Source organism: Corythoichthys intestinalis, chromosome 12 (genome assembly GCF_030265065.1).
Source record: "Corythoichthys intestinalis isolate RoL2023-P3 chromosome 12, ASM3026506v1, whole genome shotgun sequence".
Lineage (NCBI taxonomy): Eukaryota > Metazoa > Chordata > Actinopteri > Syngnathiformes > Syngnathidae > Corythoichthys > Corythoichthys intestinalis.
Window position 1 is genome coordinate 43,266,626 of NC_080406.1, and position 23,553 is coordinate 43,290,178.

The 23,553-nt window shown below is 38.4% G+C and overlaps 1 protein-coding gene across 3 annotated transcripts in view; it reads left to right on the forward strand.

Annotated features, from left to right (window-relative positions):
• The first annotated feature begins 571 nt into the window (after window positions 1–571).
• The window catches only part of LOC130927303 (centriole and centriolar satellite protein ofd1-like), a 35,000-nt gene continuing 12,018 nt past the window's right edge, over window positions 572–23,553 (forward strand). For 2 of the 3 annotated variants that reach the window (XM_057853012.1, XM_057853015.1), the window contains exons 1-15: window positions 573–931; window positions 1,000–1,188; window positions 1,270–1,338; window positions 1,424–1,445; window positions 4,095–4,202; window positions 4,285–4,421; window positions 4,491–4,664; window positions 4,731–4,837; window positions 4,915–5,034; window positions 10,575–10,648; window positions 10,720–10,811; window positions 10,895–11,084; window positions 11,152–11,282; window positions 11,341–11,452; window positions 22,689–23,282. In XM_057853012.1, coding sequence (XP_057708995.1) covers window positions 839–931; window positions 1,000–1,188; window positions 1,270–1,338; window positions 1,424–1,445; window positions 4,095–4,202; window positions 4,285–4,421; window positions 4,491–4,664; window positions 4,731–4,837; window positions 4,915–5,034; window positions 10,575–10,648; window positions 10,720–10,811; window positions 10,895–11,084; window positions 11,152–11,282; window positions 11,341–11,452; window positions 22,689–23,282 — 2,212 coding nt within the window. In that variant the 5' untranslated portion in view covers window positions 573–838. Of the gene's footprint in view, window positions 932–999; window positions 1,189–1,269; window positions 1,339–1,423; window positions 1,446–4,094; window positions 4,203–4,284; window positions 4,422–4,490; window positions 4,665–4,730; window positions 4,838–4,914; window positions 5,035–10,574; window positions 10,649–10,719; window positions 10,812–10,894; window positions 11,085–11,151; window positions 11,283–11,340; window positions 11,453–22,688; window positions 23,283–23,553 lie in introns of all 3 variants that reach the window. The other variant, XM_057853013.1, reaches the window with a different exon arrangement.

Consider the following 23,553-nt stretch of genomic DNA (forward strand, 5'->3'; position numbering starts at 1 on the left):
CCTAAATCATAGCTATGCTAAGAATGTTTGTCGTAATCATTTGTAAATACGTCAAGAGTTCGTGGAGATGACAGTATTTAGTGGAGAAAATTACTCAATTTACGTTTGGTTAATAGAGACCACCATGAGTCTTCCGATGCAAGATGGCCGCCAGTTATTACGCCGCTGACTACGCCTTTTGACATCTCGCCTCATACATGTGATATTTATGCTTCAGGCAACCATGCTTATCATATTTAAGTCTTAGATGTCTGCTGCACGATGTGAGCCAACGGAAAAAGCGTCGTCTTTTTTCGGCCATTTTGCAACAGTGCCATTCGACACACTTAAAAATACAGTCAGTCGCGCGTATACTTTGAAGTAGCTGTAGATTGCTCGAATTTCAAACGGCTTGGTTGGGGGGGGGTGCAATAAATTGAGTGATTTTCGTGAATAATTCAGCGGGTAGAGAATGTTTTTTTCTGTTCCAAGATGGCTGCATGCTACTTACGCCGCTAACTCTGCCTTAAGACATCTAGTCTTAGATACATACATATGATATAGCACTCCACACCAGTAGGCCGCAGTATTGCATCTCACCGCTCCATGACAACCACCACGCCAGTAAACGACAAAAAATATGCTAGGGACGCGCTTCCGTTTCCACGTACAACCTAAATAACTCAAAAACAATAACAAGAAACTGGGAATTATTCTCCTCGATGTCATAACATTTCATCGAAAGTTTGCAGCCAAGGATACCTAATGCCCTCAGGACTTGCGCAGGCCTTCATGCCAATTCTGCCGGTGGACTTTTCCCCCCTCAACTTTCAGGAAGGCGAATGAAATTAGGAAAATAATGTCAGCCAGGGAAGATGCTATATCCCCAGACGAGTTGAGAAAAAAGCTCTATAAAACGCTGAGAGATCGGGGAGTGCTGGATACACTCAAAGTAAGTCGTCAGTGCTGTAATATGTAGCCAACGTATTGATGTTTCTGGTTTCCCCCTCTCTATTTAAGACTCATCTGCGTAACCAACTCATCCACGAGTTAAAACCCGCACCGTTAAACGGAGCAGAATCAGCTGTGAGAGCCAACTCCCATTTCATGTCAGCCTGCAACAGCATAGTGGCTGATTATCTGCGAAGCTCAGGCTATGACTACTCTTACTCTGTATTCTGCCCAGAGAGTGGGCTATGCAAGGAAAAGGTGAAATTTTTCATCTCATTTAACTATTAACAGCCTGAAATATAATTTTATCTCAAAATATTTCTGATTTATGTGTGGCAGGTGTTCAACAAAGGAGATCTCCTCCAGGTTCTTAAAATCGACCCTGAGTCACCACTTTATAGATCCCTGGTATTAAACAGTAAAATATGAATGATTAATTTTAAATGTATTTTAATATTATATAAGTTTTAATGTCTATTTTGTTCTCTTACAGTCACTGAGCGTTGATAATACAGGTATTGTATGCGCAGTATGTAATTGTGGATGTAATTATTAGGGATGTCCCCGATCCAATCACATGATGGGAAATATGGCTGATCACGTCATTTTCAGAGGATATGATCCGGTAAAAAAAGATCGGGTTTTAAAAATGTATTTATTCATTCTTAACTCATTCACTCCCAGCCATTTTCACCGGAGCAGGGTCCTTCGCTCCCGGCCGTTTTACTGGATTTTGACTGATTTTGCAAGGCCCACAGAAAATTCTGTTTTATTGCTATATAAACATGGAACCCACCAAAACAAAGATTAGACTCTCTTCTTTCAGCAGAAAAAAAGTAAGTTCATATCTTTTTCCATTCTTTAGAAATCAGCATTACAAAATAGCTTAGTTTGAGCAATTTTCCAATTTCTGATGAGAAAACCGAGAAATTGAGCTTTTTGTGAAAGCATACATTTCAAACATAACTTTAACACAGCTATTTTTTGCTTTAGTTACATCCCAAAAATCTGAATAATGTTTTCCTTTTACAAAATAACAGAAACAACAAGACAAATAGAGCTTTTGATAGCAAAGTAACAATTTATTTACACATAACTAACTGAAAGATGACGCTACTGTGGCCGCGACAGCCGGTTAAACTTTTCCCTCATCGTTGCCTGTCTCAAAAAGATGACTTTTTTTTGAGTCTCTGCGGGCTCTGCTCACTAGCAGCACGGACTCAACGGCATCTAATGGTCCCGATTGTTCTGTTCGGTCGTCCAATGCCTGGCATCCCGGGCGTCCTACCAGTTGTTCTGCTCGGTCGTCCGCTGCCTGGCATCCATTCAGTCGTCTTCCGCCTGTGCCCTGGCTTTACGACTTGGCCGTTCGTTGCCGTTAAATAGAGTTGCGGGTCTTACCAAATGCGGTACTGCCCTCCAGTGGCCAGCTTTAAAATGGATTTTCAGCTTTGTGCTTTGGAGCTAAATTGAATCACGACCCAGAGATGTCTCTTTTGAAAAAACAAAAAAAGAAACAAAAAAAAAAAAACATAAAAGACGTATAAATAAGTCTTTGGGACACTGAAACATTTAAAAATAGAACGTATTTATACGTTTTTGGGAGCCAATGGTAAAGTATTAACTCATTGGCTGCCATTGACGGTGATAGACCTCCAATCCATTTTGCCTGGGAGGGCAGCCTCTCAGTCAGATTGGATTGGAGGTCTATCACCATCAATAGCAGTAAACCATGATCAACGCCAGTCTTTCCAGTTTAAAGTGATTTGATGTCTATAACTGTCAATAATGGCTACAAGTAACAAAATTATCTAGAGGTGTATACATTTATTATATATATGCACTACTGAAACAAACTTTGCAAAACCAAGAGGAAATATCCAGCGACAGCAGAAATGTCAAGAAAATCACAACCAAGATAGAGTGGTACCTCGACATACGATCGCTTCGACACACGATCTTTTCGACATCTGACGTAAAATTTGACTCGCCGTTTGTTTCTGCATCCGACAACATGCTCTAAATACGACGATCTACGGCGGTACCTCAGTTTCTTTGTTTGCCCGCAAAACGGACGCACAGCATATTTTCTTGTGAGAGAAATCAACATGGGTTCCAAACATGTTAGTGCAGGTGGTGAAAAAAAAGGAAAAAAGTGATGCTAACCACCATTGACATGAAGATGGATATGATAGATATGACAGAAAAGAAAAGAATCGCCAGCTTCCTCAGGTTTCTAATCATTTATTCCATTAACTTGTGCAACACAACACGCCTAGTGTCCCCCGCAGCAAATAGACAAAACGAAAGTAAAAAGGCTCACTCCGCGGTGCGTTCAGGTACAGCAAAAAACGTCTGCCACATTAGAACGCGGTTTGTTACATTATTACAGGTACTATTATTATTGTTATCGTTATTATTACTATTATTATATCATTATTCCAATTTTTATTAATAATTCATTTGTTTTGCTCTTTGTCATTGTTGTTTGCAATAAACGTCAGTGTTTATTTAGAACTTAGTGAAGGTTTTCGGGCTGTGGAACGGATGAATGCAATTATAATGTATTCTCATGGGAAAATCCTGCTCGACATACGACCATTTCGACTTACAAACAAGGTCCTGGAACGAATTAACTTCGTATGTAGAGGTACCACTGTAGCTCTATTTATCATATTGAATAACCAACTTTATTTTTTCCTGGCATCCAATTGGCCAAGAGGGACCTCTACTCTATGTTTAAGTGTGTATCCCAACGGCCTCTTCATTCGCCCCTTGTGTTCCAACAGATTTTACTTGAGTGTATTAACTTATATTCTTTATTCTTGGTTTTTTACAGTATGCACAACTCAGATTTTATGTTTATTGTGCAATAATCTAATTGTAACATGTATTTGTTAAATGTTTTGATGCATTTTTATGCATTATAAAAGATTTATGTCCGAATTTTGGGGGGTTTGGAATGGATTAGGGCATTCACATGGACAACGTGTCTACTTAAGAGATTTTTCAAGTTAAGAAACTACTTCCAGAAACAATTAATTTCGTGAGTAGAGGTACCACTGTGGTCGGGACATCTCTAGTAATTATATAGCAAGTGAATCTCTCTGAGGAAATAAGTCTTTCACAGTCATATTTTTATGTATTTTATATTTTTCTGTAAGGCTTTTTAATGAACCTTGTGTCATACATCACTGACCGTCAGAATGTGTGTCAGCATCGAGATGCCGACACGCAGACAGTAAGCTCCGCAAGTTACGAACAGTCTCTCGGTATGATGATTTTTCTTTTTTTCATAATATTTCCTTCACGTGTGTCATGTTTAATATATGCGTTCTATATTCCCATTCCCAGTTGAGAAGATGAAAATGATCGACAAGGAATACGAGAATGTGAATTACAGCGGGGAAAAGTGGTTTTCATTCCAGTCTAAACTGGCTTCCTACAAGAGAGAATTGGAATCCCAGATGCAGACTGAAATGAACACAAAGGTACTGGGAAGAAAATACTCTCATATGTTATCTCTGAAAGTGGACTTTATGTTGCTTTTTCTCCTTTAGCTTCAGCATTTCAAAGAGGTTGAAGTCACCAAGGTCAAAATGGAGGAAAAAGTGCAATTTCAGAAGGAGTTTGACAAGCTAAAACAAGAACTGGAGAAAAGCTACGAGATGAAGATGAAGGTGTTGAACACCAGGGAGAAACACACCATTGAACGGCTTCAAAAACAGCAAGAGGTATAAAACACGAAAAGGCTTTTTCTCTTGGATACCGTAGTTGAATTTGTGGAACATTTTCATCAGATCGAGGAAAAAAATGTCTACATGCAGAGGCAAATGGTGCTAAAGGAAATCGACACGCTGCGAAACAGAGAAAATGAGCTGAAGTTGCGCATGGAGTCTTTTGAAGAGTATGTTTTATTTCATAACGAATCTGAAAACAGGAATTCATTGTTGGTCTAGTCAATGACAAAATTGGTGAATGCAGAACTTGTCAAATACAAGAAGAGAAGGTGAAGACTGGCGAAGAGATGCTGAGGAGGCGAGAACTAGCAGTGAAGACCATGGAAGACATGTATGACCAAAAGTTGAAGAATGAAATTTCCAGGTACACAACTTTACTGTTAACACTTTATTGGCCAAGTGATTAATTTTGGTAATTAAAAAAAAACAAAAACTTACCGCCATAAAGACCTTGCATCCACATATGTAGACATCACATTTTTTGTCATGTAGGCCCAACCCCAACCTTTTTTGCACCACAGACCGGTGTGATGTGGGCCTTTTTTTTCCACAGACCGGCAATAAAAATAAATAAAAAATATTAAAATAGGGCTAAAAACGAACGTTATGTTCAGGGAAAAGGTAACTCACCAGACGCTGAAGCACCCTGTTTAACAGTGGCCTCTCCTAAAACGTGACGGCAAATATCCTTGGTCGCAGGCATAATTAGTTCTTTTACAATCGTGAAAAGTTTCTTGGCTTTAGCATTACAGTTCGCCACGAAATATGATGCTATCAGTGCATTCTCTTTACTTTCTGTCCGTCGTTCTCGCACCTTTTTGTTTCAAAAATTCCAAAGACTTATGCATTATTCCAGTGATCTTAGCCTCAATGTGCGGAAGCAGCTTTGAAGGCTTCATTGCTTCGTTTGACAACTTTTGGCTACATATTATGGAGTTTGCACTTGGCTTAGGATTCTCTTCTGAGTCGTCAGTTGGCCTTTCCCGTGTAAAAAACTGTCCAAAGATGTCTGTTTTGTCAGCCATCTTCGCTAGCGTGTGGGCTTATTATTTCCAGGAACAAATCTGATGCGCCTACATCATACGTCATTATCAAGGACAAGTGCACATAGACATAAAAAAAAATAGATGCTAGCTCCACTTGATTTCTCTGACGACATCCTATCCAGTTTTATTTTAGCATGTATTGACTAATTCGAGCAAAACGACCGGAAGTACCCCGTCCGCTATTGTTGAGGTGTGCTGCCAGCGACAGGCACCTTAGCGTTACTGTTTACATTGACTGACGCTGGGCTGCTACTGACGTGTGTAAACACCCAGTAATGGCGGTCACCACTGGAGGGCGACATTCAGAGGCAAATTGGTGTGTCAAGAGGAAGAATGTGGTCATGAATAAGTTATTCTTATTTCTGTACGGCCCGGTACCGTATGCGCCACGGACCAATACCAGTCCCCGGCCTGGTGGTTGAGGACCACTGATGTAGGCAACAATATTAACATATAGTATGGAAGGAAGTGTGGCCACAATACCCAACATGTGATGTCCACATACAGTGAGGAGCGGAAGTATTTGCATCTCTTGTGATTTTGCAAGTTCACCCACTTAGAAAATAGGTAGAGGTCCGAAATTTGAATCATAGATGCAGTTCCACTTATAGAGACGTAATTAGGCCTGAACGATATTGGAAAAAACTATTGTTGCGATTTTTTTTAGGTTTGCAATATATTGCGATATTATATTGCGATATAAAAAAAAAAAAGATCTATCTTTTTTAAAGAAATTTTCACTAAATGACTTGAATAGCTGTTTGGAAATACTTTACATAACACACCGTGACCACAGTGTATTCATATAATACCGTTTAATTTGTGAATGATGAAGATTTCTGTATGAAGGTATCCAGGAAGTCATGTCTGCACAAAATAGATCATTTATTGAATACAATATTTTACACTTCAACAGCAGCAAATACGTTAAATGATAAATAAAAGAGCAGGTGCATTAGTCCCCTAAGTTTTTGACAAAATATAACAATAAATAAAAACTTCTGTAAAATAACAACAAAGTTGTCAACATATTTGAACAAAAATATTAAATATGACAAATAAAAGAGTTGTTCACAAACTATAACAATAAATAAAAACCTCAGTAAAACAACAAAGTTGTCAACATATTTGAACAAAAATATTAAATATGACAAAAGAGTTCACAAACTATAACAATACATAAAAACCTCAGTTAAACAACAAAGTTGTCAACATATTTGAACTTAAATATTAAATCTGACTAATAAAAGTGCAAGTGCATTAGTCCCCTGAGTTGTTTACACAAAATATAACAATATAAAACTGCAAAACGGCAACAAAGTTGTAAAAATATTTCAACAAAAATATTAAGTATCAAAACTTTATGTGCAGCTGTACTATATATAGTTATTTGAAAAATACGGTTTACAATAAATTTAAATATAAAAGAAACAAACTCAATTGAACTTGTAAATAATTGAACTGAATAACTGCAAATAACTGTGATGAATAACAGAACCATTTTAACTCCCAAATTTCCTGCCTTCCTGATAGCTGTCACATGAATAAAAAGAAGAAAAGACATTCCTTCAGCTGTGTTATGTATTTGTCTGCATATCGTCCACCTTCCTTGCTCAGCAATTCTCAACTGGGTCTCATAGGTTTTTGGCCAAGTCTATTAGTTTATCCACTATAGCAGGCTTGAGACAAGAACGTTGGCACGTAACAATGTTCCCACCTGTGCTAAAAAGCCTCTGATGGGGAGCTCGTAGCAGGAATGCATAGATACCTGCGTTTTAAATGGTCCCACATGTTTGACAGATTACTTCTTGTTGAGGCAACCATGGCGAGGCACTGTCGACAGGGCTGTTTTTTGTCCCTTATAGTCTTGTTCTTGCCAAAATACTTCCAAAACTCCTTTTGGATACAGTCTTCCTTGCTCCTCCAACGTGTTGATTGCTTGCTTTCACTTTGAGAACGGGCCCTCCTCCCTCCACTCTGCTGTTCGGCCCCTCCTCCCTCCACTCCGCTGTTGCAGGGGGAAGGGGAGGAGCCGATGACTTGCTGGAGGGAAAGAAGCTGTGCGCTTTTTTTCCCTCTCCTTCCTCAAAACAAACGTTTGTGGATTAAAAAAAATGAAATTAAAAAACTATCGCACGTCCTTGCGATGGGACTATTGCACATGCGCACATCGCGATGGCGATGTTTAAACGATATATCGTTCAGGCCTAGACGTAATCCAAAAAAAAAAAAATCCCCAACTCATATTGTAGGATTTTTGACTAATTTATTTCTAATTTACTGGGGTTCATAAGTATTTGCACCCTTAAGAATCAGCAATAATTATGACACTTAAAGAGTTTTCAGTCTACCTTAAAAAAAAGTCCACCTTTACCCCATGAGTAACCACCCACCCACCACCCGTTTGAGCTCTTTATTCTCACCTGTGCACCCAACAGTCACCAGACAGCTTTCGAAAGACACACCAGAGAGAAAATTGTTGAGCTCCACAAAGCTGGAAAAGGCAATGGGACAATTGGAAAGCATTCCGGTAAGAATAAATAAACAGTTGCAGCAATTGTTAGAAAATGGAAAAGGATAAACATGACTAATAATCTACCTCGGAATAGGGCTCCATGTAAAATCTCTCCTCGTGGGACATCACTCATGATGAGAAAAGTGAGAGGTCAGCCTAGAACTACATGACAGGAGCTGGTCAATGACCTGAAGAGAGCTGGGTGCACAGTTTCAAAGGCTACTGTCAGTAGAACACTTCGGTGCAATGGTTTAAAATCATGCATTGCTCGGAAGGTTCCCCTGTTAAAGCCAGTACATGTGAAGGCCTGTCTGAAGTTTGGCAGGGACCATCTGAATGCAGAGGGGTAATGGGAGAAAGTCATGTGGTCAGATGAGACCAAAATAGAACTTTTTGGTGCAAACATTACTCGTCGTGTGTGGAAGAAAAAGAAGGATGAGTACAATCCTAAGAACACCATCCCCACTGTGATGTAGGGGGGTGGAAACCTCATGTTTTGTGGCTACTTTTCGTCAAAGGGGACAGGACGACTGTACTGTATAAAGCAGGTGATGAATGGTGAAATGTATCGTCAGATTTCGAGCCGCAACCTCCTTCCCGTCAGTCAGAGACTTGAAGATGAGTCGTGGCTGGATCTTCCAACATGACAATGATCCGAAGCACACAGCCAAGCTGACCAAGGAGTGACTGTGTAAAAAGCATATCAAGGTTCTGGGAGTGACCTAGCCCATCTCCAGACCACAATGCAATACAAAATCGTTGGATGGAGCTGAAACTTCATATTTGTCAATGACAGCCCCGAAACCTGACAGATCTAAAGAAGATTTGTGTGGAGGAATGGGCCAAAATCCCTGTTTCTATATGTAAAAACCTGGTGAAGAACTACAGAAAGCATCTGACCTCTGTGATTGCAAACAAAGGCTGCTGCACTAAATATTAGCACTGATTTTCTCAGGGGTACAAATACTCATGAACCCCAATAAATTAAAAATAAATTATTGAAAAATCATGCAATTCAATTCCTTTATTGTCATTGCAAGCAGAGCAAACAACGAAATTGGAAAGCTACTCCGTGGGACCATAAAACACAAGACTATAAAATAACACACAACTAAAATATATCACTGAATAAAAGACAAGAATAAATTATTGTGCAAAAGTCGCTACATAGCAGCATCATGAGGAATTAGTGCTGTTCAGTATTAAGAATGCGGATGGCCCTAGGAAAAAAACTATCTCTGAGTCTAGTTGTACGTGACCTCATCGCCCTATATCTCCTGCCAGAGGGCAACAGTTCAAACAGGTGATGGGCAGGATGGGAAGAGTCTTTAATAATGTTCCTAGCTCTTTTAAGGTGTCGTGCAGCAGCAATGTCCTCCAGAGGTGGCAGAGAGGAGCCAATAATTTTCTCCGCTGCTTTCACCACCCTCTGCAGTGATTTTTTTGTCCGCTACCGAGCAGGTTCCATACCACGTTGGGATGCAGTAGGTGAGGATGGACTCAATAGCTGCTCGGTAGAAGGCAGTCATTAGTTCCTTGCCCGTGTTGTTCCTTCTGAGGCCCCTCAGAAAGTGGAGTCTCTGGCGAGCTTTCCTCACTTTGGCCGAGGAGTTAGCTGACCAGCAGAGGTCATCAGATAGGTGTACGCCGAGGAATTTAAAGGTCTTTACACGCTCCACACGTACTCCGTTTACCCAGAGAGGTGCCGGTTCCAAGGCAGGCACCTTCCTGTAGTCCACTATTAATTCCTTGGTCTTGGTGGAATTGGTCAATATGCAATGTGATTTCCATATTTTTTTCTTATTTCTGTATAAGAGGAAATGCATCTATGATTGAAATTTCAGACCTTTACCTATTTTCTAAGTGGGTGAACTTGCAAAATCACAATGGGTGCAAATACTTCTTTCTGCTCCTCGCTGTATGTAGATTCCAGGTCTCAATTAAAATGTTTTTTTTTTCTCCACACTGTTAATAATTATTTTCTATGTATTTTTTTAATGAAAAATAAAATAATATATGTATTTTTAAAAACTGTTACAATAATTGAAAAAAACATTGGTTGCGTGTCACATTACACATTATTGTTGTCGTATTTATGTCTGAACAGAGCTTTTGAGGTCCTGTTGCATGGTTTCTGTAGTTTAGCATGACAAATAGTTCAAAAAGTGAAAACTGTTATTTGTCTCATGTTCTAAATGGCTTCATGTCCAAACACAGCTTTTGAGGTCCTGTTGCATGGTTTCTCTAGTTTTGCATGACAAGTAGTCCAAAAAGTGAAAAGTTATTTGTCACATGTTCTAAATGGCTTCTTTCATTATTGTTGTCTTGGACATGTGATCTTAGATATCAGATGGAGCTCAAGGAGGATTACAACAAGAGAACAGAGCTACTAACAGCGAGTGAGAATCAAAACAAAGGTGAATCTTTAAAAGAATCCAATGTCCTTTTTAGGTTTAATTTTATATTACATATTTCTTTTCTTTCTTAGAGAACATCATTCGCATTCAAAATGATACAGCCACTCTTAAGGCCCGATTAGAAGAATACAATGAAGCCTGTTCAGAACGGAAGCGACTGCAGGTAAAGGAATAAAATGTTAAAATGAAATAATCATTTTGACAATATCCACTTAAAATATCTCAACAATGTCCTTCGTCTTTTAGTTGGATGTGGATGCAGCACAGCAGCAAACGTGTCTGCTCCGTCAGCAGAATGAACTTTTGAGGGAACGTCTGGAAAGTATGAACGACTTCCCTGCTTTAAAAGAGGACAATGTACGGCTGCGCGGACAAGTCATGCTTTTGAAGAAACAGCTGGAGGAAGCGCAAGAGGAGAATCGGCGTCTTAACGCAGGTAAGCAGCAGATATTTTCGAAGCCAGAATTTTATTTTCAGCACTGGATGTTCATCCGGTTTCTCAGAATTGCGTAAACCTTCCGACGAGCAGTTGGCCTTGCAGGCGGAGCTCCTCAAGCTTCAGAGCGCTTGCAAATTGCAGGAAGAAGAGTTTGCCAAGCAGCAGAACGCATTGCAAAAACAGCTCCAGTTTGAGGTAAGGCACTTTGAAGCCTCAAAATTTATTGGGAATAGCGTGTGTTGATTTTTGTTAGGTGGAGCGATGTAGTCAACTGAACGTGCAGCTGAAGGAGTGCGAGGAGAAACAGCAGTGGATGAACACGCTTGTGGAGGACCTCAAGATGCAGCTTCGACAAACACAACAAGGTTTTGTAACTCATTGACTGCAACAGACGTGCAATCCATTTGGACTGGAATCGATTCGCAACCATTGTTTGATTGCTGCCAACCCTCCCAGTTTAAATGGATTGCACAGCTATCGCTGTCAACGGCTCTGAAAGATTACTTTTTTGGTCAATTTTCTTTAATTTCATTTTTATTTTATCAATCAATCAATCAATCAATTTATTTATATAGCCCTTTGCAAAAACAGCCCTCTGCCTTCAAACTGATTGGGCGTCTTTCACCATCAATAGCACAGAAAGAATAAATCTTTTTTAAACTATTTTTTTAGTATTAATTTAATTTCAATTTGATTTTACTTCAATTTTATTTTTATTTTTTTAATATTTTATTTTAGTCATTCGATCACTTTCAGCCCACCCAGCTCAAATAGATTGGACAAACATTACTGTCAGTGGCACTGAAAGATTGAATCGTTTTTATTTATTTTTTTAATTTTAAGTTTACTTCATTATTATTATACGACGGAGGATTAGGGCCAAATCAAGGAGAGAAAAAAAAAAAAAAAGAAAAAGGACGACGAGATTAAAACCGTACTGGTACTACAAGACTAAACTCATTACATAGCGTAACCGCTACGCACATTACGTACATGTACCGTAGCTGAGCGCTACGACGAAGCATCAATACAAAGCAATCTATTGATTATAATTTTATGTAGATGAGCCAAAAGATAACGTGTTTCTTTATTTATGAAGCAAATTATAAAATATAGGCTCAGGAAAAGCACAATATCACCCGAATACGCTATGACGTCACTTACGGCGTACGTAACGTTATATTGACTTGGAACAACAGCGTGCATCTCGAGAGCGGTGGTGATTCTGTACTTCTGGATTGTTTCAAAAAGACGTTTTGGTGCATTGGCATCAAATTACAATCAATATAAAGAGTCATACACGTCGTGGCTCCCAGCCAAGGTAGGGTAACTTGTTATTTTAAGTACTTGATATAATATCCGTCGTAATCACACACAAAGCTTTCACTTCATTAAGTTTTCACCGTCAATTGCAGCCAATGAGAAAATACTGTGATAGGGCCAAATGTACGTTTTATTTATATTAAAAGGTAATACTCAAACGTACGTTTTGCTCGATGTATTTATATTAAAAGTAATAATTTATGTATCGTGAATCTTCACAATTCTTCTACTTGGTGTGTCTGTATATCCATTTTTCATAGTTCTTCCCGAGCGCTTACATGTTTTGCATCTTCTCATTTTTGTCTTCCGAGTTCCCGATTTTCTTGTTTATTCAATTCCACCGATCCAAGATGGCAAAGAACTTGTTGGAAATTGTGACTTTCCTGAGACGTCGGAGTGTATCAGAGGAAACAATCAATTGGATTGAACAGCAAAAGGTATTTCTTACTTTTTTTTTTTACCTTTTCATCAGTCAGTTCATGTCATTTGTAAATAACAATGTTTCAATATGCATTTGTTTCGACTATTTCTCCGTCACTTGTTACTTTTCTCATCCGCCTCTCCTCCTATGCACTTTCCTCTTACCATCCCCATCTTCTCACCTGCTTCTCTACTTCACTTCTCACACAGTATCTCACAAAAGTGAGTGCACCCCTCGCATTTCTGCAGTATTTAATTGTCCTTTCACGGGACAACACTGAAGATATGGCTTTTTCAAAAGGTGAAAACGAGTCGGTGTACATCTAATAATACAGTGTAAATGTATTCTCTCAAAATACAGCCATTAATGTTTAAACCACTGGCAACAAAAGTGAGTACACTCAAGTGAAAAATCCCCCAAATCAGTACGCCTTTTTCCCTCCCCAGCGTAACGTGAATCATTAGTGTTATGTGATCTTAGGTGAAAATACTGTAGGGAGCAAGAGTGTTAAATGTGGTATTACTGCTCCTCTCTCGTTCAACATTAATGGCTGTATTCAGAGACAGATCTGCAGTTTCGTGGGATACTGTACCTTCTCTTTTCCTACAAATCTCCTCCTCCTTTCTCCTCATTACCCCCTGAGCATTATAGTTAACTAGGAGTGATGTATACTAGGGCTGAACGATATTGGAAAAAACTGACATTTCGACTCTATAGGGGTTTACGATGTATGTTGTGATATTGAAACGAAAAGAATTTTCACCAAAGAACTTGCATAGCTCTATTTGGGAAGACTTTGGTTGACTCACCATGACAACACTGTATTCATATAATACCGTTAAATCCAGGCTAAGGTGGTTCATCTGTGAATGATGAAGATTGCTGCAAATAAAAGGAATCCAGGAGGACATGTCTTTGCACTATTGCTGCTTTTATGATGCAGAACAAAAATATACATGTCCAAAAAAATAATAATAATGAAATAAAACAATCACACGTCCTGCGATGGGACAATTGCGCTTGCGCACATTGCAATGGCGATGTTCAAACGATATATTGTGCAGGCCTAACGTATAGCCATTTTAACTAAAATTGAGAAATGAAAATCGGGAAATTTGGAACGTTCTGGATATCAGTGGACTTAATAGTGTTATGAAATGGAGTTCTGGATGAAAGTTACGTTGTCCTTTTTTTCTTTGTTATGATGATGTGTCTGTCTTATTTTCAGATTGACAGCGAGGTCATCCTACTGATGGAAGATGCTCAACTGGCGAATTATCTCCCATCATATGGAGACAGGATTGCTCTCTTTAACTTTTGCAATCACCAACCACAGTCATCAAAGCGAAAGCAGGGACTATTTGAAAAGCTAAGTGAGAAGCTCAAACTTAGAAAGGAAAACCATACAGAGAGTGAGGAAGCAATCACCTCCAATGAAACAAAAAGACCTAAACCAAAAACAAGAAAGCTTAAAATAGGGTGGATTCACACTGAAGGCCAACTGACCTAACAAATCAGAGCAAAACAAGGCGGAGGGACAAGAAAGATCTCAATTCGAAGTGAAGAAGGTTATAGTGAGATACTAAAACAAGGAAAAGTCACTTTTCTTTCGATACTTTTCTAGTCGATATTTTGACGACGAATGTTGCTGATTCCATTCAGTTTTAAATACTCAAACTGTTCTTTTTAAAATCACTCCATGAAGGGAATACTGTATTCACATAAAGATAATCAGAAACACAATTGTTCAATACCAACGTTTACAGTTTTACTACGTTAAATGTACAGTAGTCTGCTACTGCACCATATTTACATAGATGAGTTTTACTGTTACACGTACAGTATATATCACATTACGATGTTGTGTACGATGTTACAGTTAACCTTTAAAGAAGACCAGTATTACAATGCTACATGTAAACAGTATATGTAACTGTTACAAATCATTCTTATTATTTACAATTTACCATTATATACCATGTCATATGTATATCTATGTAACATTGGCTTGGTAATGTAACTGTTTAACAGTTAATTGTGCTATTTACAGATAATGTGAATCATTGCTTAAAATTTCACTGCTTCTTTCCTGGGGACCTTGGCTGAGTGAACATTTCAAAGGGTCGCTCGCATTTGTTTGTTTTTTTTCCACAAGTTCTATTTACTTTATTTGTTCAATAAAAGGTTGTAAATACATCTACATTTTACTGTGGTACATCCATAAAGCATAGAGGAATGCCATTTCCAATATTTCCACACTTTATGTATGTTTGACTATTTCATTCCTTAATCGTGAATAGAGTTCTACTGCAGCATATGCATCTGAAGGAGCATTCCAGCCATTTTCCTCCATAAGGAGACTGCAAAGCTCAAAAACCGTCTCATCGCAGGGATATGGCCCTTTCGGGGTGCAATACTCCTTGCAAACAGCTATTTCCTTAGCATGGACAGGCTGCAGTTTGTCGTCTGCTGCATACAGCCATGCCATGCTGAACATGAGGATGGGCCGTCCTCCAGGCGTCCCATGGGCAGATCTTGGTCGTATTTGGTGTGTGTTCCAGCTCCTTACCACTTCATCCTATTCATCCTGCATGACAATTAATAAATAATTGATAACCAATCAATAGAACCACTGTAAACTTTTTTAACTGTAGTTGTGAAAAAGTAGCCTTACGTCACATTTCGTTTTGGCAGATGTTTCAAAGTATTTTTATAAATGATATTGGATTATTCCCATCAATTCGCCTGCTATATATCTCTGTGTATGTTTATTATTCCTCCTCTTTATGTCTCACTCTCTGTCTGTCCCAATCTTTGTTGATATTATTACAGTACATGGGCAATAACTTCCTTTGTTGATTGAAATAGAATAGATTACAACTATAAACATGAACTATTCCTTTTTAACCTCTGTGATGGAGGTGCAACATGTCATTTCTCGTAGTGGAAGTAACAGTATGACTTTTATTCTCGAAGTAACAGTATGACTTTTATTCTCGAGTAACAGTATGACTTTTATTCTCGAAGTAACAGTGTGACTTTTAATCTCATAGTAACAATTGGAGTTCTATTCTCGTACTAATAGGGTTACATTTTTCCCGTACTGTTACTTCAAGAATAAAAGTCATATTATTTCGTTGTCCTAATGCTACTTACCTGACGTCGCTTTTACACTGTTTTGTATTGAAAGCGTCTTGTGTTTTTGAATCGGATCTACAAATAAGGAAAAGGAAATCCTTCATATTTTGGCTCATCTACATCATTATTTACAGGCTATCAACACTTTGTCGTAGCTCCCTGTAAGTAGCATTAGCCCAACGAAATAATACGACTTTTATTCTTGAAGTAACAGTACGAGAAAAATGTCACCCTATTAGTACGAGAATAGAACTCCAATTGTTACTATGAGATTAAAAGTCACACTGTTACTTCGAGAATAAAAGTCATACTGTTACTTCGAGAATAAAAGTCATACTGTTACTTCGAGAATAAAAGTCATACTGTTACTTCCACTACGAGAAATGACATTTTGCACCTCCATCACAGAGGCTAAAAAGGAATAGTTCATGTTTATAGTTGTAATCTATTCTATTTCAATAAACAAAGGAAGTTATTGCCCATGTACTGTAATATCAACTAAGATTGGGACAGACAGAGAGTGAGACATAAAGAGGAGGAATAATAAACATACACAGAGATATATAGCAGGCGAATTGATGGAAATAATCCAATATCATTTGTAAAAATACTTTGAAACATCTGCCAAAACGAAATGTGACGTAAGGCTACTTTTTCACAACTACAGCTAAAAAACCACTATCCTTTTAGACATTTATAGTGGTTCTGTTGATTGATTATCAATTGTATATTAATTGTCATGCAGGATGAATTGGATGAAGTGGTAAGGACATGGAACACACACCAAATACGACCAAGATCTGCCCATGGGACGCCTGGAGGACGGCCCATCCTCATGTTCAGCATGGCACGGCTGTATGCAGCAGACGACAAACTGTAGCCTGTCCTTGCAGAGGAAATACCTGTTTGCAAGGAGGATTGCACTCCGAAAGGGCCATATCCCTGCGATGAGACGGTTTTTGAGCTTTGCACTCTCCTTATGGAGGAAAATGTCTGGAATGCTCCATCAGATGCATATGCTGCAGTAGAACTCTATTCACGACTAAGGAATGAAATAGTCGAACATATATAAAGTGTGGAAATATTGGAAATGGCATTCCTCTATGCTTTATGGATGTTCCACAGTAAAATGTAGACGTATTCACAACCTTTTATTGAACATATAAAGTAAATGGAACTTGTGGAAAAAAACAAACAAATGCGAGCGACCCTTTGAAATGTTCACTCAGCCAAGGTCCCCAAGAAAGCAGCAGTGAAATTTAAAGCAATGATTCACATTATCTGTAAATAGCATAATTACCTGTTAAACAGTTACATTACCAAGCCACTGTTACATACAGTGGGGAGAACAAGTATTTGATACACTGCCAATGGGTTTTCCCATTGTCAGTGTATCAAATACTTGTTCTCCCCACTGTATATATATACACATATAACATTGTAAATAATGGTACATTGTAAATAATAAGAATGATTTGTAACAGTTACATATACTGTTTACATGTAGCATTGTAATACTGGTCTTCTTTAAAGATTCACTGTAACATCGTACACAACATCGTAATGTGATATATACGTGTAACAGTAAAACTGTCATCTCTGTAAATATGGTGCAGTAGCAGACTACTGTACATTTAACGTAGTAAAACTGTAAACGTTGGTATTGAACAATTGTGTTTCTGATTATCTTTATGTGAATACAGTATTCCCTTCATGGAGTGATTTTAAAAAGAACAGTTTGAGTATTTAAAACTGAATGGAATCAGACAGCAACATCTGTCGTCAAAATATCGACTAGAAAAGTATCGAAAGAAAAGTGACTTTTCCTTGTTTTAGTATCTCACTATAACCTTCTTCACTTCGAATTGAGATCTTTCTTGTCCCTCTGCCTTGTTTTGCTCTGATTTGTTTGGTCAGTTGGCCTTCAGTGTGAATCCACCCTATTTCAAGCTTTCTTGTTTTTGGTTTAGGTCTTTTTGTTTTATTGGAGGTGGTTGCTTCCTCACTCTCTGTATGGTTTTCCTTTCTAAGTTTGAGCTTCTCACTTAGCTTTTCAAACAGTCCCTGCTTTCGCTTTGATGACTGTGGTTGGTGATTGCAAAAGTTAAAGAGAGCAATCCTGTCTCCATATGATGGGAGATAATTCGCCAGTTGAGCATCTTCCATCAGTAGGATGACCTCGCTGTCAATCTGAAAATAAGACAGACACATCATCATAACAAAGAAAAAAAAGGACAACGTAACTTTCATCCAGAACTCCATTTCATAACACTATTAAGTCCACTGATATCCAGAACGTTCCAAATTTCCCGATTTTCATTTCTCAATTTTAGTTAAAATGGCTATACATTAGGCCTGCACAATATATCGTTTGAACATCGCCATTGCAATGTGCGCAAGCGCAATTGTCCCATCGCAGGACGTGTGATTGTTTTATTTCATTATTATTATTTTTTTAGCCATGTATATTTTTGTTTTGCATCATAAAAGCAGCAATAGTGCAGAGACATGTCCTCCTGGATTCCTTTTATTTGCAGCAATCTTCATCATTCACAGATGAACCACCTTAGCCTGGATTTAACGGTATCATATGAATACAGTGTTGTCATGGTGAGTCAACCAAAGTCTTCCCAAATAGAGCTATGCAAGTTCTTTGGTGAAAATTCTTTTCGTTTCAATATCACAACATACATCGTAAACCCCTATAGAGTCGAAATGTCAGTTTTTTCCAATATCGTTCAGCCCTAGTATACATCACTCCTAGGTAACAATAATGCTCAGGGGGTAATGAGGAGAAATGAGGAGGAGATTTGTAGGAAAAGAGAAGGTACAGTATCCCACGAAACTGAAGATCTGTCTCTGAATACAGCCATTAATGTTGAACCAGAGAGGAGCAGTAATACCACATTTAACACTATTGCTCCCTACAGTATTTTCACCTAAGATCACGTAACACTAATGATTCACGTTACGCTGGGGAGGGAAAAAGGCGTACTGATTTGGGGATTTTTCACTTAGGGTGTACTCACTTTTGTTGCCAGTGGTTTAAACATTAATGAATGTATTTTGAGAGAATACATTTACACTGTATTATTAGATGTACACCGACTCGTTTTCACCTTTTGAAAAAGCCATATCTTCAGTGTTGTCCCGTGAAAGGACAATTAAATACTGCAGAAATACGAGGGGTGCACTCACTTTTGCGAGATACTGTGTGAGAAGTGAAGTAGAGAAGCAGGTGAGAAGATGGGGATGGTAAGAGGAAAGTGCATAGGAGGAGAGGCGGATGAGAAAAGTAACAAGTGACGGAGAAATAGTCGAAACAAATGCATATTGAAACATTGTTATTTACAAATGACATGAACTGACTGATGAAAAGGTAAAAAAAAAAGTAAGAAATACCTTTTGCTGTTCAATCCAATTGATTGTTTCCTCTGATACACTCCGACGTCTCAGGAAAGTCACAATTTCCAACAAGTTCTTTGCCATCTTGGATCGGTGGAATTGAATAAACAAGAAAATCGGGAACTCGGAAGACAAAAATGAGAAGATGCAAAACATGTAAGCGCTCGGGAAGAACTATGAAAAATGGATATACAGACACACCATGTAGAAGAATTGTGAAGATTCACGATACATAAATTATTACTTTTAATATAAATACATCGAGCAAAACGTACGTTTGAGTATTACCTTTTAATATAAATAAAACGTACATTTGGCCCTATCACAGTATTTTCTCATTGGCTGCAATTGACGGTGAAAACTTAATGAAGTGAAAGCTTTGTGTGTGATTACGACGGATATTATATCAAGTACTTAAAATAACAAGTTACCCTACCTTGGCTGGGAGCCACGACGTGTATGACTCTTTATATTGATTGTAATTTGATGCCAATGCACCAAAACGTCTTTTTGAAACAATCCAGAAGTACAGAATCACCACCGCTCTCGAGATGCACGCTGTTGTTCCAAGTCAATATAACGTTACGTACGCCGTAAGTGACGTCATAGCGTATTCGGGTGATATTGTGCTTTTCCTGAGCCTATATTTTATAATTTGCTTCATAAATAAAGAAACACATTATCTTTTGGCTCATCTACATAAAATTATAATCAATAGATTGCTTTATATTAATGCTTCGTCGTAGCGCTCAGCTACGGTACATGTACGTAATGTGCGTAGCGGTTACGCTATGTAATGAGTTTAGTCTTGTAGTACCAGTACGGTTTTAATCTCGTCGTCCTTTTTCTTTTTTTTTTTTTCTCTCCTTGATTTGGCCCTAATCCTCCGTCGTATTATTATAATTTGGTTTTGTGGTAATTCTTTGTAAATTCAGATCTATTTCACTTTAATTTTATTTCATTTCAATTTGTTTCTACTTAAATTTTATTTCATTAAAAAAAAAGTTTTCATTTCAATTATTCGAACGCTCCCAGCCCGCCCAGTTCAAATTGGATGGAAGTGTATTACTTTCAATGGCACAAAAAGATTAAATCTTTTTATTTATTTATTTTTTTTAACTTATTTCACTTATTTCATTTAGTTCTGTGGTAATTCTATTTTATTTCAGTTCTATTTCACCTCAATTAGATTTCATTTTAATTTTTTTTTTTTAATTAAATTTTTCTTAAAGTTCAGTTTTATTTTATTTCAATCAGTGTTGTTTTTGGCAGCCCATTTCATTTTTGTCTTAGTCTTTTGGACGAAAATACTTTTTAGTGTTAGTCATATTTTAGTCAATTCAAACTTTTTTCGTCTTCGTCTAGTTTTAGTCGACGAAATCCCATCCAAATTTCGTCCAGTTTTAGTCGACGGTTACTCAAAATATTTGCGTCTGTAAAATTCTAATTCGAAGTTTTAGTCCAAAAATGAATAAAGATTTCCAACAATTTTGAATGAACATAGACGGACGAGCACAAATTGTAGTGTCTACGAGGACAACGCCAACTTTGTCATGATGATACACACTCAGCAGTAAAAGCAGTAAATTATTTTTAATTAAACCTACATAGAAGCCACAAACTGTATATATTAAAAAAAATGTCTTAGCGTTTAACATCTTCTAGAGCAGGGGTCGGGAACTTATGGCTCGCGAGCCAGAAGATGGCTCTTTTGACGGCTGGATCTGGCTCGCAGATCTTCAATTATTAAAAAAAAAAGTTCGTTATGCAATGGGAAGGGCGCTAGGACCTCGGGGAAAACCTGCCGGGCGTATGGGCCACAGGGGGAACGTTAAAAAGGGCAACCAGTAGGGGGCGCTCACATTTTTCTTTTGGCAAGCCAGTGATCAGGCGACATTCAGGACAGGTGCGGCAGTGGAGAATGCCAAAGTCTGATGATGCGTGTGGCAGTCGGTTGAAATAATAGCCATGCATCATACATAAACGTACATAACGATTAACATATTTTTGAACTATATTAACACACAGTACACATCATATTCATCCTAAAATTAAGCAATCCGCTAAGATACACAGTCAAATGATACTTTTACTTATACTTTATATTCTTACCTGAAACAAGAAAAAAATACATTTAACAACGTACGTCTCGCATTAGTGCACAGACGGGTCATTTCTTATTTGCTCTAAAATGCGAACACCTATTTCCCATGCACGCCAAAAAGCGAACGCTGCCACTTGGTGGTTCAAAATTGTAAGTACAACAGTCTTTTCAGGCTGAAAATGTGTGTATATTTTCCACAAACAACGAAATAAGATGAAACATTTTAAACATCGGGTGAATCTATCTGTGGACACAACAAAATATTAAAATAACTATTTCAATATTACTTAACATTATTTAATTTAAATTATTATTATATAGGTTATTAAAAAGAATTCAGAGACTTATTGTACTTTAAAAGTGTTTAAATTACATAAAATGCACAGATTACTTGTATTTGTAGTTTTGAACATATTGTATGGCTCTCACAGAATTACATTTAAAAATATGTGGTGTTCATGGCTCTCTCAGCCAAAAAGGTTCCCGACCCCTGCTCTAGAGTCTAGATTTACTGACCAGAAAAGGCAAGTGGCTCTGCTTTAGACTGGCCACTGTTTTAAGAGGACGCTCGCCATTCTGAAGCTAATGCTAACACGAACGCGAATGCTGCGCTAGCGCTAGGATTACATTTAGTATCTGATGGTCACTCAGCACAGACTAAAGGCTAAAGCAACATTGCATAATCTCTCTTGCCAAGATAAAACAAATCTTACCGTGTTTTCATACAAGCAAGATGCAGCTCAGCCTAGCTTTAGACATATCCTAAACTCGGGTGAGGAGGGAGAGGCGCAGCACATGTCACATGACTGACAGGACCCAAAAACTGCCACGATGCAAGCTGACGTACAATATGAAAATTTCACGTGAACATATGACAGAAACGATGTCACATTTTCGTCTCGTCGTCGTCACGTCAGCGCAAAACTGGTCGTTCATCTTGTCAAGTTCTAGTCTCCCAAGCTGTGTTCTTAGCTTATCATCGTCATGAAAAAATTGTTCGCCGAAAAAATATTTTCGTTAGCGTCATTGTTGACGAAAACAACACTGATTACAATCATTCGAGCGCTGCTAGCCCTCCCAGTTCAAATGGATTGGACGTCAATTATCGTCACTGGCAATGAAACTTTAAAAAAAAAAAAAAAAAAAAAATCATTTCAGTTTTATTCATGATTGTTTTATATTACAACTCTATGGCATTCTTCTTCAACAGCTCTTGAAAACGAAGTCCTACTCAACACCAAACCCTCACTTGTTGACCGTTCCGTTTTGGACTTTAGCAATGACGGGCTGGTGTCCCACAACATTTACGTGGACCGGGCGGCGCTGAGGCCCCGACCGGCCTATGAACCCGTTGGTGATATTGGCCGGCTGGTGACGAGCGACTCTAGCTCTGATTCTAAGAGCCTGGCGGAATTTCAGGCTCGCATGCGGGAGATGGAGAAAGAGGCTGATGTTTTGGCTGAAGAATACAAAAAGCACCAGCAGAGGGCAGCGCGCGCCAACGTCTCACGTAGGCGTCTGACACCTTCCAGTCGGGGCGACTCTACTCTACTGACACTGACTTCTGACCTGCCTTACGCCGCCCACCTGTCAAAGAGTTTGACGCAAGCACTTTCACCTAACAAAGCCAGAACCCCCTCCCCGGTGTCCTTCCCAGCTGCTCGGCACAAAGTAACCTATCAAGACCCGCTTCACAAGTCCTACGGCACCAGTAGTCTCTCATCAGCTGAACTTCAGGGCCAGCAGTCATTCACGCATCTGTCCTTCCGCACCAAGAAGAAGCATTGTAAAGATTCAACAGAAGGTACTTAAAGAACGCTTAGTGTGACACTTCATTAGAATGCATTTTAAACATGAAATTTTATTGAAAGCAGATCAAAGTATTCATATTTGTATATACTGTAGATTTTATTCAGAAAGAGAATGTTACCCTATTGTGGATCTTTAGTTCCTGTTTTACTTTTCTTTAGGTTTCCTATGTTTTAAAACCCCTAAACCCTAACTTGAGGTGAGAGCATGAGAGAGCATAATTAAAGACACCATTAACGAGATATTATCACGTACTTACCTTGTTT